The sequence below is a fragment of the Lontra canadensis genome, unplaced genomic scaffold, assembly GCF_010015895.1.
Source record: "Lontra canadensis isolate GAN:19392208 unplaced genomic scaffold, GSC_riverotter_1.0 scaffold1, whole genome shotgun sequence".
NCBI lineage: Eukaryota > Metazoa > Chordata > Mammalia > Carnivora > Mustelidae > Lontra > Lontra canadensis.
The window spans coordinates 12,407,629-12,426,253 of NW_022630995.1; the positions used below are offsets into that span (position 1 = coordinate 12,407,629).

At 35.9% G+C, this 18,625-nt stretch overlaps 1 protein-coding gene across 1 annotated transcript; it reads left to right on the forward strand.

Moving 5' to 3' along the window:
- The first annotated feature begins 466 nt into the window (after window positions 1–466).
- Window positions 467–17,091, forward strand: LOC116865766 (transmembrane protease serine 11B-like). Its single transcript, XM_032854629.1, has 10 exons — window positions 467–477; window positions 1,787–1,905; window positions 8,669–8,784; window positions 8,867–8,934; window positions 10,184–10,344; window positions 11,952–11,990; window positions 13,040–13,214; window positions 15,554–15,813; window positions 16,159–16,301; window positions 16,930–17,091. Exons 1-10 carry the CDS (start codon window positions 467–469, stop codon window positions 17,089–17,091), a joined length of 1,254 nt encoding a protein of 417 aa, XP_032710520.1.
- Window positions 17,092–18,625: the final 1,534 nt, after the last annotated feature.

Sequence of the window (18,625 nt, forward strand, 5' to 3'; positions counted from 1 at the left end):
CCAAAGAAATATAAACTGTAATCTGGTGATTACTTATATAGAAACCATTTCAGCTACTTTAGAGTCATTATTTGGGGTACATAATGTTAAAAGTCCTTCAAATTAATTTGCACATTTCAGAAAGACTAAGCTACCAGACTACGTTTCGAATGGCTAATCCAAAACAAACTTGAGACCTCAGTATCACAGTAAACATTTCTACTTATTTGAAAAGATTTATTATTAGATAGTCATTGGGTTCTAAATAGCTATTAATTACCTTAATTGCATACTCCTCTTGAAGTGTGATTCATCTAGTGTAAAAAACACAATACCTGAATGGCTCTGCTCTGAGGATGAGATTAAACAGCAGGATTCCGGTATGAAAGCATACATGGAATGCATCTGAAATAGGGAGTTTCTTTGAGGAGCTTTGACAAATAATTCTGGTTCTGCAAAACACTAATTAACAAGTCATCAAAGGGGTATGAAGAAGAGGTAGGATTAAGAATAGAGAACAGAGCAGAGAGGGAATAAAACTGGGTGGAGTTGTACAGTTGTGTCATAAGGTAATATTTGTTTTTTTAAAGGAACTTCTCTACCTAAAAATAAACTGGTTCTAGAGGGATCAAAACAAAAAGATTCTCATATTCATAGGGAATATCTAATGTGCCAAATATATCCCCTGATTATAAACTCCTCTGTTTTACAAATTTTGTTTTAGGTGATACAGAATATGAAAGATTGAGGAAACTGCTTAAGCTACTTTGAAATTTGAAATCAAATTTTTTTTAAAAAAGATTTTATTTATTTAATTGAGAGAGAGTGAGAGAGAGAGAATGAGCATGAGCAGGTGAGGAAGGGCAGAAGGAGATGGAATAGCAGGCTCCCCGCTGAGCAGGGATTCCCAGTACAGGGCTCCATCCTGGGACCCAAGGATCATGGCCTGAGCTGAAGGCAGACTTTTAACTGACTGAGCCACCCAAGTGCCCCTGAAATCAGAATTTTATGAGTGCTTGTTAAAGCTCTTTCTCCAAATCAGCAATTTCATGACATCACATCTTTTAAAATATGAATGACAAATAACTAGTGTCCAAACTTTATATAGATTGGACTGAGGATAACCATTAGATCTAATTATAACTCTAGACCACTCCATTTGGGTGATGCCAAGTCACCATATTTTCTGATTATTTTTCATCTAATTAATTAGCTTAAATGATGATGAAACTTACCTCTTAATTTATGTGACTCAAATAATCTATGTTTATTGTAGAAACATTAGAAAATATAGTTAAGAAAAAAGTAAACAAAAAAGAAAACTCTACCTATAATCTTTTAACATAACAGCAGTTATGGGATAACTGAGGTTGGCATCATGGTATTTCTTCTCATATTTAATTAAAACTTACAAATGGTTATATTATATATTTGTTTATAAATCTATATATGTCTGTATACATGGTATGATTATAGTCAAAAATACAATCAGACCACACCTAGTATTATATAACCTGCTTTAGATAAATAAAAAGAGCAAATCAATTTCTCTTCAGAGAAACCATGCATCTCTGAAGTGAATCTTGCTCACTGCAATATCCCCAGAAGCTAACACAGTACTCAAATAGGATTTGTTTAATGAATGAGCATTAGGGTATACCCTCTTTGAGATGTTTAAGGCTTCTATGCGTCATGCTGAAATAAGGACCTATTCATAAATTATATATTATGTTATATTAGTTGAAGGAGAGCCAGGTAAATTTAGAATGTCTATCATCTGATTCAAACCATTTTTTTCCTTTTATAGGTATGGCATATCCTCCCAGAGAAGATCTTGGTCAGCATGGATGGTGATCTTTATTTTTCTTGGAGTGACAGCAATCTTGGGAATAACTATTGGTCTTCTTCTTCATTTTCTGGCAATTGGTCAGTATTGCCTATTTTTCATTTTCACCTTTGCTACTAAATCTCCTTTTATTTTTAGAAGTTGGTAAGAAACATGAATATTAGATTTTTTCATGGAAAATTTCTCATCTATTTACTGTTATTTCAATGTAATAATTCTCTGTTATTTAATACTAAGGTTTATAAATTTTTTTGAATCAAATGCCTCCTTGAGCCACTCTGTAACATATTACCAACTATGAGAGTATGGACAAAACTGAAAATTTCAATATTTTGAGGCCAAAATGCATTGTCAATAAAGGAGCTTATGCAATAGGTTAGTAGTTGAATTGTTATATCTTTTAGTAAATATATCTAAAAATTTAGAAATCCCTACTCTTCTTGGCTCAATTCTGGTTATTAAGATATAATTGCTAAATAGCAATGGATAATCCACTAATGTATCATCTTTTTTAAAAATTTAGTTCAGGGGCACCTGGGTGGCTCAGTGGGTTAAAGCCTCTGCCTTCGGCTCAGGTCATGATCCCAGGGTCCTGGGATCGAGCCCCACATCGGGCTCTCTGCTCCGCAGGGAGCCTGCTTCCTCCTCTCTCTCTCTGCCTGCCTCTCTGCCTACTTGTGATCTCTGTCAAATAAATAAATAAAATCTTTAAAAAATAAATAAATAAAATAAATAAAAATTTAGTTCAATTTAATTAACATACAGTGTATTATTAGTTTCAGAGATAGTTTAGTGATTCATCAGTTGTGTATAACACCCAGTACTCATTACATCAAGGGCCTTTCTTAATGTGCATCATCCAGTTACCCCCCCCCCACTTCCCCTCCAGCAACCCACAGTTTGTTTCCTATAGTTAAGAGACTGTTATGGCTTCTCTCTCTCTGTTTTTGTCTTATTTTCTCTTCCCTTCCCCTATGTTCATCTGTTTTATTTCTTAAATTATACATATGAATGAAATCATATCATATTTATCTTTTTCTGACTTACTTATTTTGCTGAGCATAATACTGTCTAGTTCCATCCATGTCATTGCAAATGGCAAGATTTCATTCTTTTTTTGATGGCTGAAATATCTATATCTATATCTATCTATATCTATATCTATCTATATCTATATATCTCACCTCTTATTTATGCATTCATTTGTCGATGGACATCTGAGTGCTTTCCATATTTTGGCTATCATGGACATTGCTGCTATAAATTTTGGGGTGCATGTGCCCCTATGAACCACTATGTTTGTATCCTTTGGATGAATACCCAATAGTGCAATTACTGGGTCATAGGGTAGCTTTATTTTCAACATTTTGAGAAATCTCTATACTGCCTTCCAGAGTGGCTGCACCAGTTTGCATTCCCACCAACAGTGAGAGGGTTCCCCTTTCTCTGCATCCTCACCAACATCTCTTGTTTCCTGAGTTGTTAATTATAGCTGTTCTGACCAGTGTGAGGCAGTATCTCATTGTAATTTTATTTGTATTTCTCTGATGCCAAGTGATGCCGAGCCTTTGTTCATGTGTCTGTTGGCCATTTGTATGTCTTCTTTGGAGAAATGCCTGTTCATGTCTTCTGCCCATTTCTTGACTGGATTTTTTGTTTTTGGGGTATTGAGTTTGATAAATTCTTTAAAGATTTTGGATACTAGCCCTTTATCTGATAAGACACTTGCAAATATCTCCCATTGTATAGGTTGCCTTTTAGTTTTGGTGACTATTTCCTTTGCTGTGCAAAAGCTTTTTATCTCGATGAGGTCCCAATAGGTCATTTTTGTTTTTATTTCCATTGCCTTTGAAGACATCTCTAACAAGAAGTTGCTGCAGCTGGGGTAAAAGAGGCTGCTCTCCTATAGGATTTTGTTGGATTCCTGTCTCACATTTAGGTCTTTCATCCACAAAGATGTCTCATCTAACAGTAGATAGTAGAAGTGACTGTATGTTTTTATAAATTTGATCTTATCTTAAAAATCTTTGTTAACACCACATTCAGAAATCTTGGTATTCCAAATTATTTTTACCTTTTAAAAAAATAAAACCTTAAATTTGTGAAGCTATTTAATATTTTCAAATAAATTTGACACCCATTATTCCACTTGATCCTCATGATAATTCTTTGAGCTAGGGAGGGTAAGTTTTACTACTATCACTGTTTTCACATGCAATAAATCAAGATTGAGAAAAGAAAAGTGCTTATTATTATAGGCTTTTAAGTGTCATAGATGAACATAAACCCAGACCTTAGCATTCAAGTGTATTATTCTACTTTATCATAAGTTTTTCTGTTTTATTTCTCTGAAATATATTACCCTATACAATAATGAAGCATAGGATGCATTTTCCTAATACAAATTTCAGCTTTTTCTTCAACCTGGCTTCTCCTTTGTTTTCCCTAACCATCTTTTTTTTTTTTCTTTTAAAGACGTATTTATTTGAGAGAGAGAGAGCGAGAGAGCACATTGGGAGAAGGACAGAGGAAGAGAGTCTTCAGGAAGACTCTCCACTGAGCACAGAGCCCTAGGTAGGGCTTGATCTCACCACCCATTAGATCATGATCTGAGCCAAAACCAAGAGTTGGGTGCTTAACAAACTGAGCCACCCAAGTGCCTTATGTTTTATCTAACCATCTTGGTTTCAAACTTCAGAACTTGTCCTTCAAATGGGTAAGGTGTGCATACCGTCTCTTGCCTGCTGTGTCGACCCCTGAACTCTCTGTAGTCTGGATCCTTCTGTCCTCTGTTTGATTCTGCTCATTAAAAAATAATGTTCATTATATAATTTCCCCTTAAGGAAATTTGCTCCAAGTTTACCAAATCAAGCCCTGTGAAGAAGCCCAGTAGCTTAATTAGTTATCCTTCCAAAATATAATTTGTATTTTAATAAGTCTTTTCTTCTGGAGAAACCGGGCATTCATGGACTGGAGTGGTGCAAAAGGGAGAACTGCAGACATCCTGGCTCAAGCAGGACATGTGTGGAATGAAAATTTTCCCTTGATTTTCTCTACGTGGTTAACCACCTACAATTTCAAATACAAGGCTAGATGGACTTATATTACCTGTAATTAAGTTAATTGAACTAGGTTCCTTGTGCAATAAAAATACACATTCAAAACTCGTGTAAAGGTTGTCTGGAGTCAGTCTGAAAGATGGATTTGCTCTAGAATTCTGAATTAGGAATGAATACAATCTTTGTTAATACTAAGAGCAACTTAAGTTGGATGACACCTAGAATAATCTCTCATTCAAGTGGTATGAAATTAGTTTCTTTCTCTCTGAATATGTCTATTGTTTTCAAGACATTATTTTTCACTTTCTACTTCTTGGATTAACTCAGATTAATATTTCACAAGGATCATTATTCTAGAAATGATTGGCTCAGCTCTTCCTTAACTATTTTATTTAACAAAACTATTTAGAAAAGCTTACACAGACATTTATAAACAATTGATAAATCCTTCAGATAGTTTATCTAGTAGTTCTAAACCCTGGTTTCCTCTCAGAATCACCTGTGGAGCTCTTCCAAAAAAGTGTCCATTCCCTTAGGTTTTCTGATTCAGTGAAACTGGGGCAGGGCCTGCCCATGTATGCCTTTTAGAAGCTCTGTAGATATTCTAATAAATAGATAGTGTTGCAACCCATAGGTCTAAAGCAATGTTTTATAAAGGTGGTAAAATATATTTCTATCTTATAATATAGATTTTATTATAAACCTTGGGATATGGACAGATTACTACCTAAATACTGATCATTGCTATGTCTGTAAAATTATGATTTTAATTATGATATGATTTTATATTATTATTTTTGATTTAATTATGATTATGATTTTATAGACCACAGTGTAGGATACATATAGATTCCCATTCAATTTATCTAAGTAATTGTATTATTCAGCTCAAGCTGCCATAACAGAATACCATAGACTAGGTGTCTTAAAACAACAAATATTTATTTTTTTACAGTTTTGAGGGCTGGAAGTCCAAGATCAGAATGCCAGCAGGGTTACTATAGCTTCACATGCCCTTTTTTTCTGTGGTATATGGGGTTGGGGGGTAATTTTCAGGAGAGAGAAAGAAGGATCATTCTCTTATATCTCCTCTTATAAAGCTATCTGTTCTATTGGTTTCTGATTTAACCTAATGACCTGATTTATGATCTGATTTAACCTTAATTACCTTGCTAAAGGCCATATCTCTAAATATAGCCACACAGGGGGTTAGGGCTTCAACATATGAATTCTAGGGGGACAATTCAGTTTATAAAAATAAGCAAGGGAAAATAAACTAAAAAATTGCACCTCAAATCAATCTGATTTTCCAGTAATATAACTACACATATCTAAAAATCATGGTTTCTTTAAATATGGGCATGATATGTATGACTTTTGACAAATTAATCTGCCTACCTGGGACATCTGGGTGGTTCACTTGGTTAAGGGTCTGCCTTCAGCTCAGGTCATGATCTCAGGGTCCTGAGATAGAGTCCTACATCAGGGTCCTTGGAGCCTGCTTCTCCCTCTCCCTCTGCCCCTCCCCCGACTTGTGCAAGAGTTTTCTCTCTCTCTCTCTCTCTCTCTCACACACACACACATATTCTCTCTCCCTCAAATAATAAATAATATCTATATGATAAAATAAAATAGTTTCCTAAAAAAAAAAAAAATAAAAGAGAGAGATAAATCTGCCTCTCTGTAAATACCCAAGTTCAGCATACTGGATGTAACACAAAATTAGCAGATTCTAGTTGTTTGCTCTTCTATTTGATGATAGACTTCTTAGATCAAAAGCATGACATGCTAAGAAAGAGAATCTTGGAGTTTATTTTTGCAATTTAGTCTTTGTGATTAATGAAAAAAATGTCCAGAAGGCTAAAGTGATATAACAACATGCACACCCAATTGGTGGGAGGATTTAAACTAGCTCCTCTAACTTCGTATGCATTATTCTTTCAGAAAGACCTTAGGTAACTTCTTAGAACCTAGCATTTGATTTTCATATATACCACTTGCCATGAGGAAAAATATAGGAGACCATTGAAAGATAAGAAACTAGTTTTTATTTTATTTTATCTTATTTTTTTATTTTATTTTGTTATGTTAGTCAGCATACAGTACTTCATTAGTTTTTGACGCAGTGTTCCAAGAGTCATTGTTTACATATAACACCCAGTGCTCCATGCAATATGTGCCCTCCTTAACACCCATCACTGGTCCAACACATTCTCCACCCCCTTCCCTTCTAAAACCCTTAGTTTGTTTCTCAGAGTCCACAGTCTCTCATATCTTAGATTGAAATGATATTCCTGACTTCCAGGATAATGAATTATTTCAGCTCAGAGATCATATTTTTTAAACCCTATTATTAGCATTCCTTAGAGATTATGTGGTACTTTTTTTTTTTTAAGATTTTATTTTACAGAGAGAGAGAGTGTGAGAGAACACAAGCAGGGGGAACAGCAAACAGAAGGAGAAGGAAAAAGCAGACTCCCCACTGAGCAGGGAGCAGGGCTCCATCTCAGAACCCTGGGATCAGGACCCAAGCCAAAGGCAGCCACTTAACTGACTGAGCCATCCAGGTCCCCTGGTACTTTTTAAAATGGATCAAAATTACTATTGTTCTCAAAATATATGAATGGCTAATTGCTTAACCAAAACAGGATACTATTTTATATTAGTTCCAATTTTTATTTATCTTATTTTTTAAATTTTTTATTTTAATTCAGTTCAGTTAATCAGAGGTACAAGTCTGTGATTCATCAGTCATACCTAGTGCTCATTATATCACCTGCCCTCCTTAATGTCCATCACGCAGTTACCCCATCCTCCCACCTCCCTCCCCTCCAGCAACTCTCAGTTTGTTTCCTATCATTAAGAGTCTCTTATGCTTTGTCTCCCTCTCTGGTTTCATTTTGTTTTATTTTTTCCTCTCTTCCCCTAAGATCCTTTGTTTTGTTTCTTAAATTCCACATATCAGTGAGATTACATGATAATTGTGTTTCTCTGATTGACTTATTTTGCTTAGGATAATACCCTCTAGTTCCATCCACATCTTTGAAATGGCTTTTTCCTATTTTTAGAAGTACATGCATGATGTGGAAGAACTACCTCTAGGCCTGTCCTGTTTTAAATTGCAGTAGCCTAATATATTAGGTAAAGCCATTTACATTCAGGGACCAGACAGAATGGAGAATGTGAGATCTTGTGATGCTCACCAAACACCAGCCACCATATACTGGAGGGAAGTAGAAGGGCAGTGGGAATTCCTCAAGGAATGACTACAAGGCATAGAAAGCAGGCTGATAGACAATGAGGCAGAAGAAAAATTATAAGAGGGTATAGATCATCCAGAAAGTGAAGGGGAATGTTTGTAATATTTCCTTATCAGAATATTTCCATATCAGAAGTGCTTAGAAAGAGTAATTGGGTAACCACTATTATGAGAATTTAGATTGCATATGAAAAATGGCTTTCATCTGTAGTGCACACTCAGGTGGATTGTTAGTGACTGCCTGGATTCCTGTTTGGAGGTGGATCCTGAGGATATTCCTGGCTTTAATAGGCAGTAACATCTATTATCATATGAAGAAAGGAGGAGTATCACTTCATGAAAGCTGGGGGTTGCCATTTCTAGAATGAGTGGATATTCACTCCCTTTCATTGCTTTCCACTGTCTTTCTCCCTCCCTCTGATTATTTAAAAATCTGGGTCAAGTGTTAATTTCGAGACAAAGATATGGAGGGATTTGAGGGTATTTGTTATTTTAAAATTCTTTGAGTATTTCTTTGTTTCACAGGAAAGACTTTCTATTACCAAGGTGATTTTCATATTTCTGGAGTTACATACAATGATAGTTGTGAAAATGGAGCTTCACAAGCCAGCATAGATCTGAGCAAAAATATAGAGACTAAAGTAAGTCAGAGATTTCTTTTAATAATTTTATAAATTTGATTGAAACCGATATGGTGGCCACTTTGTTTCTTTCTCTTGACAGATGTTGGAGGCTTTTCAAAATTCGAGTATATATAAAGAATATATCAACTCTCAGGTCATCAAAATTCTGTAAGTGCAAATTCCATCAAGATCTTATGGAAGGGAAGGTAGATGATATGTCACATCAGCCATGGTTTTAAATAAGAACAATAGAAAAAATAGAAAGAGAGAGAGATGGAAAGAAAAGAAAGAAAAAAAAGAAGGAAAGAAAGAAATGAAGAAAAGAAAGAAAGACCCATAAATTAAAATGTCATTGCAATTAACAAATTTCTGTTCAGAATAGGAACTGTTCTGTACAAATATGTAATCCCCACACTTGAAGGGTAATTGTAAGGCTATTGGTAGCAGCCAGTCCTAACTGACTGCTATGATGAAAGATAATTTTAACTCTGTGAAAAAAAGAGTCCCATCTGATTGTTTTGCTACTAACCTACTAGCTTCCTCTTCTCCCATTCACATCCATCTGGCTATACCTTTCCTAAAATAATCTTCTTTTGGTCTCTTTAGTAATCACTATCATTATAATGACTGTGAAGCAAAGTGAATTTTAGTGTCATTTAAGATAAAATTTGTCTAAATAGGACTTTGAAGTATTCTTGAGTATGCTGATGGTCAAGAGGGATTCAGGGAGGAGGGTATCATAGAGCATAGGGGATAAGTGATAAAGCAAGAGGATACTTATAATTTGGTAATTGCCAATTGAAAATAGAAGTTGTGGGTATTTTAAAAAATTGTGACTTGTTTTGAAACTCTTTCCAAATGAATTAATCTCCTTTTCTAATTAATAAAAAGAATGTAATGAATATACAGATAGTGGATATTCTCTTTATGCTTTAGAGTTATCTTTCTGAGATTTCTCATTGTACAGCTATATTGGCATAGAGATGTATAAGAAATTATAGGGAGAAGCTTAGTACCGGCTCCTGAATATATGTTAGGAGTTATCTTTCAAATGGTTCCTGGCCCTGCATTTATCTCTTTTTCTAAAGTTATTAGAAAATATCTGCACAAAGACATGGTTTTTACTGTTTTAATAAAATCTTAAATCAATCATTTATTGACCAATACTCTGTTTCTCACATGTGTTCGAAATACTCTGATTTCTAGTTTGTAATTCACATATTCCATGACCAATACCTGTGAACCAGACAGAAGATTTTTACAGACCCTTACCCTTTATACATACTGAGACAATATCTGTGTATTGTTCTTTAGCATATGTAAAGGAAATATGATAAAATATAGGAAATTCAATGTGTTCACAAAATGTTTACAAAAATCAAGAAACAGCAAACTAGAACATTTCTGTTTTTTCTAGTCCTGATTCCAATGGCTCAAGTGTACAGTTCCAGCTGACATTCAAATTTCCTCCAGCAAAGAGGGATAGCATGAAGACTGAAATTGAAGCTATCTTTCATCAGATATTGAAAGACAACATGGCATTATGGAATGCAGTCCCTACTTCCATGAGACTCATAGGTATTTCACTTATTTCCATTATTTTCTGTACTTTGGTTTTTGGGCTCTTTGAAAAAAAAGTGCTACGAAAAAAATGAACCAGAAGTTTCAGGAATTTGTTTTGGGAAGAAAAATATACTTCTTAAATTCTGGTACTCTTACCAATGAGTTGGCATGAAAGGGGCAGCGCTATAAAAATATTTGAAGAGTGATAAGAAGGAGAGCTAAAGTGTGGGCATATACTTGAGCTTGGAAGGTTTCACGTTTTTGTATGAAAAAGGAAGTGAAGGACTCTAATTGAAGCATTATTCTTCCCCTCTACTCTTGTAAGGATCTCATTATAGGAAACAGATTTAGGACTTACTTGATCATTTAGTGTGGAGACTGCTGCGTAAGAGGGAAGTTGGAGATAGGGAGTTCTCACTGCTACTTGTGAAAGAATGGGAATGATATTAACAGGAAAAAATTGTCTGGAATAATTTCCTAGAAAACAAGGGAACAAAATTATTTTGCCCCAGTACATGTAGAAAGTGAAGTCTGTAAATATCTTGAAGATCCTGCAAAGCTCTTGAATCTCTCATTTGGATTGTTAAAGGCCTGTTAGGTAATAAGCATGTATTTCAGAGCTCAGTTTTGTGGTTTTCCAGACTGAGAGTTGGTCCTAGTGTACTTGAAGTCTATCAAGGCTGACAACTTCCAGTTATAGCTCCTTTGCCTCACAATCCTTGTCACTAGTGGACCAAGTGAATTTAAGCTAGAGTTTCTCAAAAGAACAACACAATTGCTCTATGGGTAGCTGCTGGGAAGGAAGGTTGCCCCTCTATGCCCTAGGGGTTTAGTCATCACTTATTGGTGGGTCTTCCTGTAGTTCCCTGTTCTTTCTTTTTGTCTCTAAAGTCTTTTCCTAGGGGCACCTGGGTGGTTCAGTCAGTTAAGAATCTGATCTTGGTTTTGGCTTGGGTCATGGTCTCAGGGTTGTGAGATCAAGCCCTTCATGAGGCTCCATATTCAGCAGGGAGTTAGCTTGAGATCCTCCTCCTCTCCCTCTGCCCCTCTCCCTGCTTACACTGTTTCTCTCCTTCTCTAATAAATGGGTGAATCTTTTAAAAAATATAATAATAAAAATAAAGAATTAAGTCTCTTCCTAATAGAAGAGACTTGAATTTAAGTTAAAGTCACAAAATTTCATAATTCAGTCACAGAAATGAGATGACTCTAAAGAGGAGAGGCCCAATGAAATAAAATTTTAATTAGAATTTTTTTGTTTGTAGATAACTCTGAGCATTTTCAGAGAGATGAGAATTATCATAAGGAAAAAAATGCAAAGGTAATTAATTCCCAGTCCCTCTTTAAGTGAGAACGTCAGTTTCTCACCTCAGTAAATATTTTGTTAAAACTATAACAAAATTGAGAGCTCTGTTTTATATTTCCTTTTCCCTGTCCTATACTACTTGGTAGATATGTGTAGAGATGGTCAAAATATAGAAAGTAGGAGGGAGAAGGGTTGTTAACTGATATGTGAACTAGTCTGAATAGTTAATTGGGCTAGGAAGCTAGCATGTATGTTCCTAGATTAAAAATAATTGCTTGACTATATTTTATTAATTTTATTTTTTTTTTAATTTCAGAAATCAGCAAGGCTAATGTTGAAACACTTACCAACAACTGTAAGTTTAGAAACTATAATATATTTAACATTCACAAATATTTCCCTATCATTATTCTAAAAAGTGTCTTGAAATATATCATTAAGTAGTCCATTAAGTAATCTTTCTAAATTATTGGATATACCAGATATATATCTGGAATTTCTTTTGAAAAACACTGGCCTTTGAATTTTAACATTTGTAAGGAGTTGTCCAAAGGATGAAATGAGAACTGATTTCAAAGAATGTAATCATGAGTGAAAAATATAATATCTGAGTAAGTTAAAAAACTGAAGGGAAAAAAGACAACTTAGGATAGTAAGAAAATATAAAAGTAGGCTATATCAAATACATTTATTATAAGATAAAAAATAGTTCTGAAATCTTTTAAATGAATTCTTTTTAGAGTATCATGTTGCACACAAGATACACCCATGCATTCATTCACTCAATGGTGTATTTATTATCTACATGGGACTTTATAGATAGCACTTCATATGCTGTACGAGTTACAGACATAATGAAATAAAGTCTCCACCTTCAAGAAATTTGCAGTCTAGTGGGAGAGATGAGAATTATAGCAAATAGATAAAATAAAAGTCATCAAAAGATGCTCAAGAGTGAAAAAAGTATAAGTAAAAGTCATCCAAACCAAGATGGAGTCAGGTACCATGATCCCAGTACATTCTAGGAAAGACACAGCATTGTTTAGTAGCTGCTGGACAATAACTGAAGGGCTTCAAGTAATGCTTTAAGATGTATTTCTTGTCGAGAATAATCAAAGAGGGGCACCTGCGTGGCTCATTGGGGCACCTGGGTGGCTCAGTGGGTTAAGCCTCTGCCTTCAGCTCAGATCATGATCTCAGGGTCCTGGGATCGAGTCCCACATCTGGCTCTCTGCTCAGTGGGAAGCCTGCTTCTCCCTCTCTTTGCCTGCCTCTCTGTCTACTTGTGATCTCTCTCTCTCTCTGTCAAATAAACAAATAAAATTTAAAAGAAAAAAGACTCTCCAAAAAAAAAAAGGAATAATCAAAGATAGCTCCTCCTATGTAAATAAATCCTCTCTTTAGGTTGTGGAAGATCATCCAACAGTATCATACCAGGCAACCGAATTGTGAATGGGAAAAAAGCCCTGGTGGGGGCATGGCCATGGCAAGCCAGCATGCAATGGAAAGGTCAACATTATTGCGGGGCATCTCTGATCAGCAGCTGGTGGCTATTATCTGCAGCTCACTGCTTTGCTAAGTAAGTACAAAATTCTGACTAACTGTAGGATTCTGGGTGCGGGCTTATTTGGGTCATCTGTGGGGACTGACCTAAATGTGTGAACATTCACCAAAGCCAAATGAAATGTATAATTACCAGCATACCTGCAGGGCAGCAGAAGCATTTAAATTTGTCAAAGAGGAGGGGCGCATGGGTGGCACAGTTGGTTGAGCAGCCAACTCTTGATTTCTGCTCAGGTTGTGATCTCAGGGTGGGGTGGGAGCTTGTATCAAGCTCCACGCTCAGCACAGAGTCTACTTAAATTTCTCTCTCCCTCTCCTTCTACCCACCCCCACGCTTGTGCACATTCACTCTCTCTCTCTAAAATAAATAAATAAAGCTTTAAAAATATTAATTTGTCAAAGAGGAAAAGGTGAATAGAAGTAATTCACATTTTGAGAATAGCTATTTGGGCCTGACATTCAGTGCTTTATTTACATTTACATTTTATTTAATCATAACAATAATTCTGTATGGAAGGTATAATTTAATCTATTTAAAGGTGAGGAAACTAGGCCTGAATGAAATGGTAACGTAAGTTGGCAAAGTTCATACAGTTATTAAATTAACAGAAATTGAATGTGATGCCAGGTATGTCTGATTCCAGTTACTACATGCTTATTTGCCTTGTCCTCCAGGTGTTTACTACCTAACTGAAAATATTTGAATGTGATATATTAAAGGTATTAATCAGCATAGTGTAGAAGATGCCACACTTACAACAAGACAATTAGTTCTGTGAAAATTTGATGAAGAAGGTGAGCATATCCAGCTGAGAGGTGAAGATGTAAGATTAACCTGGACCCTATAGCTAAAAGATTTGATTGATGGGGTAGGTAGATGGGAAAGAGCAATACGCCTTTTGGATTTGGAAAACCACCTTCTTCAGATGCATTGAGGTGGAACAACACAGGTTGTATTCCATAGACAGCAAACAAAAAAGAACAATTTGAAGTAGAGAAGGTTTGTTAAAATAAACATTAGAAAATTCACTCTGGGAAATTTGTTGTATTGATTGGGCACATTTCTAGTTGACCAGTTGCTAACTTCCTGAAAAAGTCTCCTTTATAAAGGATGGTTGCAGGATCTGTCTCTGAAGCAATTTTCAAAAGGTAGTCGATACACAGGAAACCACCCAGGGGACTTGTTAAAAGTATGGGTCCTGGGGCGCCTTGGTGGCTCAGTGGGTTAAGCCTTCTGCCTTCAGCTCAGGTCATGATCTCGGGGTCCTGGAATCGAGCCCCGCATCAGGCTCTTTGCTCAGCAGGGAGCCTGCTTCCCCCTCTCTCTGCCTGCCTCTCTGCCTACTTGTGATCTTTGTCTGTCAAATAAATAAATAAAATCTTAAAAAAAAAAAAAGTATGGGTCCTTCAGTATCACACCAGACCTCTTAAATATAAGTCTCAGGAGGTGGAGCCTGAATTGATTCTAAGGGAGCAGAGTTTAAGAATCACACTGAGTGTGGGCAGTCACCGAAAGTTTCAGAATGGGAGAAGGATTGAAGAGTGTTACCACTACATCAAGTTTTTGAAAATTAAAAACAAAACAAAACAAAAACAAAAACAGCAACTGACATTTTAAGGGAAGATGAGAAAAATTAAACAGGAAGTTAGGTCTTAAATTGAGAAAGAGTTTCAGTGAAGAACTGGAGAAATAACCAGAAAATTTAAATTAGAAGCCAAAATGCACTTAATAATAGGGTGATTGGGTAAGAACAAATGACAATTTTTTTATGTACAAAGATGTCCAGAGCCTGCCATGGGCTCTTGGAACCCAGAGTGTTTGGCAATAAGAGTGATTCTGGGCCCCGTCCAGTGAGGCTGCTCATATGACTCCTACCTACGTCAAATGCTCAGAAACTGGGTGGGGTTTTAGTAGCAGAAGACATCCGTTGCTCTAGCTAGGAGGATTTGCAGAAATCTGACAGATCTAATAGTCTTTAGCACTGTTTTATTTGCCATATCTCTGTGTCAAGGACATCCTTAAAGGGGCACCTGGGTGGCTCAGTGGGTTAAAGCCTCTGCCTTTGGCTCAGGTCATGATCCCAGGGTCCTGGGATCAAGCCCCACATTAGGCTCTCTGCTCAGCAGGGAGCCTGCTTCCCCCTCTCTCTCTGCCTGCCTCTCTGCCTACTTGTGATCTCTGTCAAATAAATAAATAAATCTTTAAAAAAAAAAAAGACATCCTTAAAAATAAAAATATGGTACTTTCTTGTGTTGGCTGGGAGCTTCGTGCTTTACAGTTATGAGGTAATAACCACTATGGACACAGTTATTGCTCAAAAACTGCATGTATTTTAATTAAATTATGTCTTTCAGGAAAAATAATTCAGATGATTGGACCGTCAACTTTGGAACAGTAATAAATAAACCATATATGACACAGAAAGTCCAAAACATTATTCTTCATGAAAATTATAGCAGCCCTGGGGTTTATAATGATATTGCCCTTGTGCAGCTTGCTGAAGAAGTCTCTTTTACAAAGTATGTTCGTAGGATTTGTCTTCCTGAAGCCAAAATGAAGCTCTCAGAAAATGCCAGTGTTGTAGTTACAGGATGGGGAACACTTTATATGAATGGTAAGTTTTTCTGTAAAAAAGTAATAGCTTCATGGGGATAATCATTTAAACAATCAATTAATCAATCAATCATGCAATTAATCAGTCAGTAATATATCAAAAAGAAAATCAAGGGGTGGGGCCAAATTGTCTTCAATTTCTAAAATATCTCTGGGAGTTAAGAATTGGAAAAGTTGGAATTATGTGTGAGGCAGCCAGCTGCAATAAACACCAGAAAGGGACCAGTCTATGCTGCCACTGGCCTGGTGCTTGCTGACCAAAAAAATCTGCTTTATTCTATGTATGTTCATTGTCTCCACAATCAAAGTTAAGATCTTCATAATACACAGAATTTATTGCCTTTAGGTCCCCTTCCAGTAATACTTCAGCAAGCCTCTGTGGAGATTATTGACAATGAAGTCTGTAATGCTCCGCATGGATTATCGGGCACAGTGACTGATAAAATGCTATGTGCTGGATTTATGTCAGGAAAAGCTGACGCTTGTCAGGTATGTGTAGACACATCAAATCATTTTCTCCCAAAGTACTAATTAAATGGAAGTTTTTGTCAACAGAAAATTTTTGTGTATGTGAATGATTTCCATAGAGTAGATTATATTGATCCACATAATGGATATTTATTGATTCCAGTTATGTATCCGACACCAGGCTAGATTCTGGGGATGCACTGGTCAACAAAATCCCTGCTCTCATTGAGTTTTCAGTCTAGGAGTCCATACCAAGGACAATACTTACCTGGTAATACAATATATTTGGCCCTATTTTCTGGGAAATCTGCACAATAGAATGCTACCTCTTCCTTATCCAAAGATGCAGCAGGAGGTCTAGCATGTGCACACTTCCCCCATTCTTCATGCTTCATTATGCATCATTTTCTCCATAGTCAAGGCTGAACTCATATAAAGTCTGCTCTGTCCAATCTGACCTATGGCAGCTATAGGCAATATATTTTGGTTTGTAGTTGCCCAGGGTTTTGAATAAACCCAAGTTCTACAGTTCTGAGCCCAAAAGAGGGTAAACTATTTTCAGTGCCCAGGGGCTTTTGATAAATCCAGAGAAACAGTAAAAGGAAATTCTTTAATGGGGCAAGAAACATGTCTTCCTATCTTCTTCTAGAATGATTCTGGTGGACCACTAGCTTACCCGGACTCTAGAAATACCTGGCACCTTGTTGGAATAGTAAGCTGGGGTGATGGATGTGCTAAAAAGAATAAGCCAGGTGTTTACACACGAGTGACTGCTTATCGTGATTGGATTACTTCCAAGACTGGACTCTGAAAGAAAAGTAACTTTGGAATGGAATATAAAAACAACTTCAGGGTATTCTTATCTGTTGCTTCAAGTCTTTTTCTTTGATTGTTGATATAAATCCTTTTCTTACATTCAAATACATAAAGGTCTTTGTAAATATTTTATTTTATCTAAAACACTATCCATTCATTTAATTATCTATTCAGATAATATAGGAAACAGCGAGGAAAAAAAAGAAGGCCAAAATATTTTTATTAATAGTGTTGTTCTTTTTTTTTGGAATTTTTAAATTTAAATTCAATTAGCCAAATCATAGTCTAGTTCTGATTTATCTTACCATTATACTCAGAATTTACCTTAATTTATTTTTCAAAATTTAAAGAAATACACATTTTGTTAGTATGAGAACATATATGCTGGGTCTACCAAATAAATTATTTTTCATTCTGTAAATTATTATTTTGTCAGATAAATTAATAGACATTCATTTTTATTTATACGTGAGATTGTGTACCTTGTATAATCATACGATCTTGGAGTGGAGAAGGAATATGAGCTAGAAAGTTTCTCAATTTATAGTAAAGGAAAGTAAAGACTAGAGAGGAAAAATTATTTGCTTAAAGTCACTATTCAGTTGTGACCCTCATGTGAACGTCCCCCTGGTAGACTTTAGATCCTAAATCAGTCGGGAGTACAAAAATAATTTTTAGGTTGCAATTATTTATATGACATTTTATTTGTGTCATCTTTTTGATATTTGTCTTCACTTATAGCAAAAATAATGTGAGGTCTTTGAGGGCAGGGAACTGTGTGACAGCTATTGTGATAAGTCTCTCAACAGTGCATGTACAAATAAATGTATGGAGGGCTGACTTGTAGCCTCTGCAAATTATTTACTTTTTGTAATTTCCTAAAAGTAAAAAAAAAGTAGCTGATATTTTCAAAAGCAGCTAAAACAAACTAGAAAAAAAAAACACTCCTTCCTTCAATTGTTTGTGATGTTACTCTTTCATTCTTTCTTTATTATAAAATATGATTCAAGTGATATGCATGATGTCAAGCCAATCCATAGCCAGGTGGGACACGATGGTGTTTTCTCTCCCCACTCCTTTCTCAGGAAGGTCACACATATTTATTGAGCGCCTAGAGTGTTCCAGGAATATCAGGTATAGTCACAGTATCTTCTTTCAAAGATGCTGCATTTAGTGGACAAAGATGGGCAATAAACCTATAAATTAGAGGTTTCTGGGTTGTGATAAATGTAATGAAGAAAACAAAGAGTAATAGGATAGGAAATAGTGGGGAAGATGAGGGGTACTTGAGACTGGACAGTCTGAATAACTTTTCCAAGACAGTAACATTTGAACTGTACCTGAAGAGGCAAAACATACAAAACACCTGGGAGAAAGAGAAAGCCTAAAGGAGCATGCATAAGTAAATGGGTGGTCGTGTGGGCAGAAGCAAGGCAAACATGGCTGAAACCTGGCAGGTTAAGTGAGGATGATGGAATAGATGAAGACGTGGCTGGGGATCAAGTCAAATAAGACTTTGTAAAGACCTT

Coding starts and splice junctions, on each gene's coding strand:
- LOC116865766 (XM_032854629.1), top strand. Junction 10,345..11,951: donor TACTTCCATGAGACTCATAG/GTATTTCACTTA, acceptor TTTTAATTTCAG/AAATCAGCAAGGCTAATGTT. Junction 13,215..15,553: donor GCAGCTCACTGCTTTGCTAA/GTAAGTACAAAA, acceptor TATGTCTTTCAG/GAAAAATAATTCAGATGATT.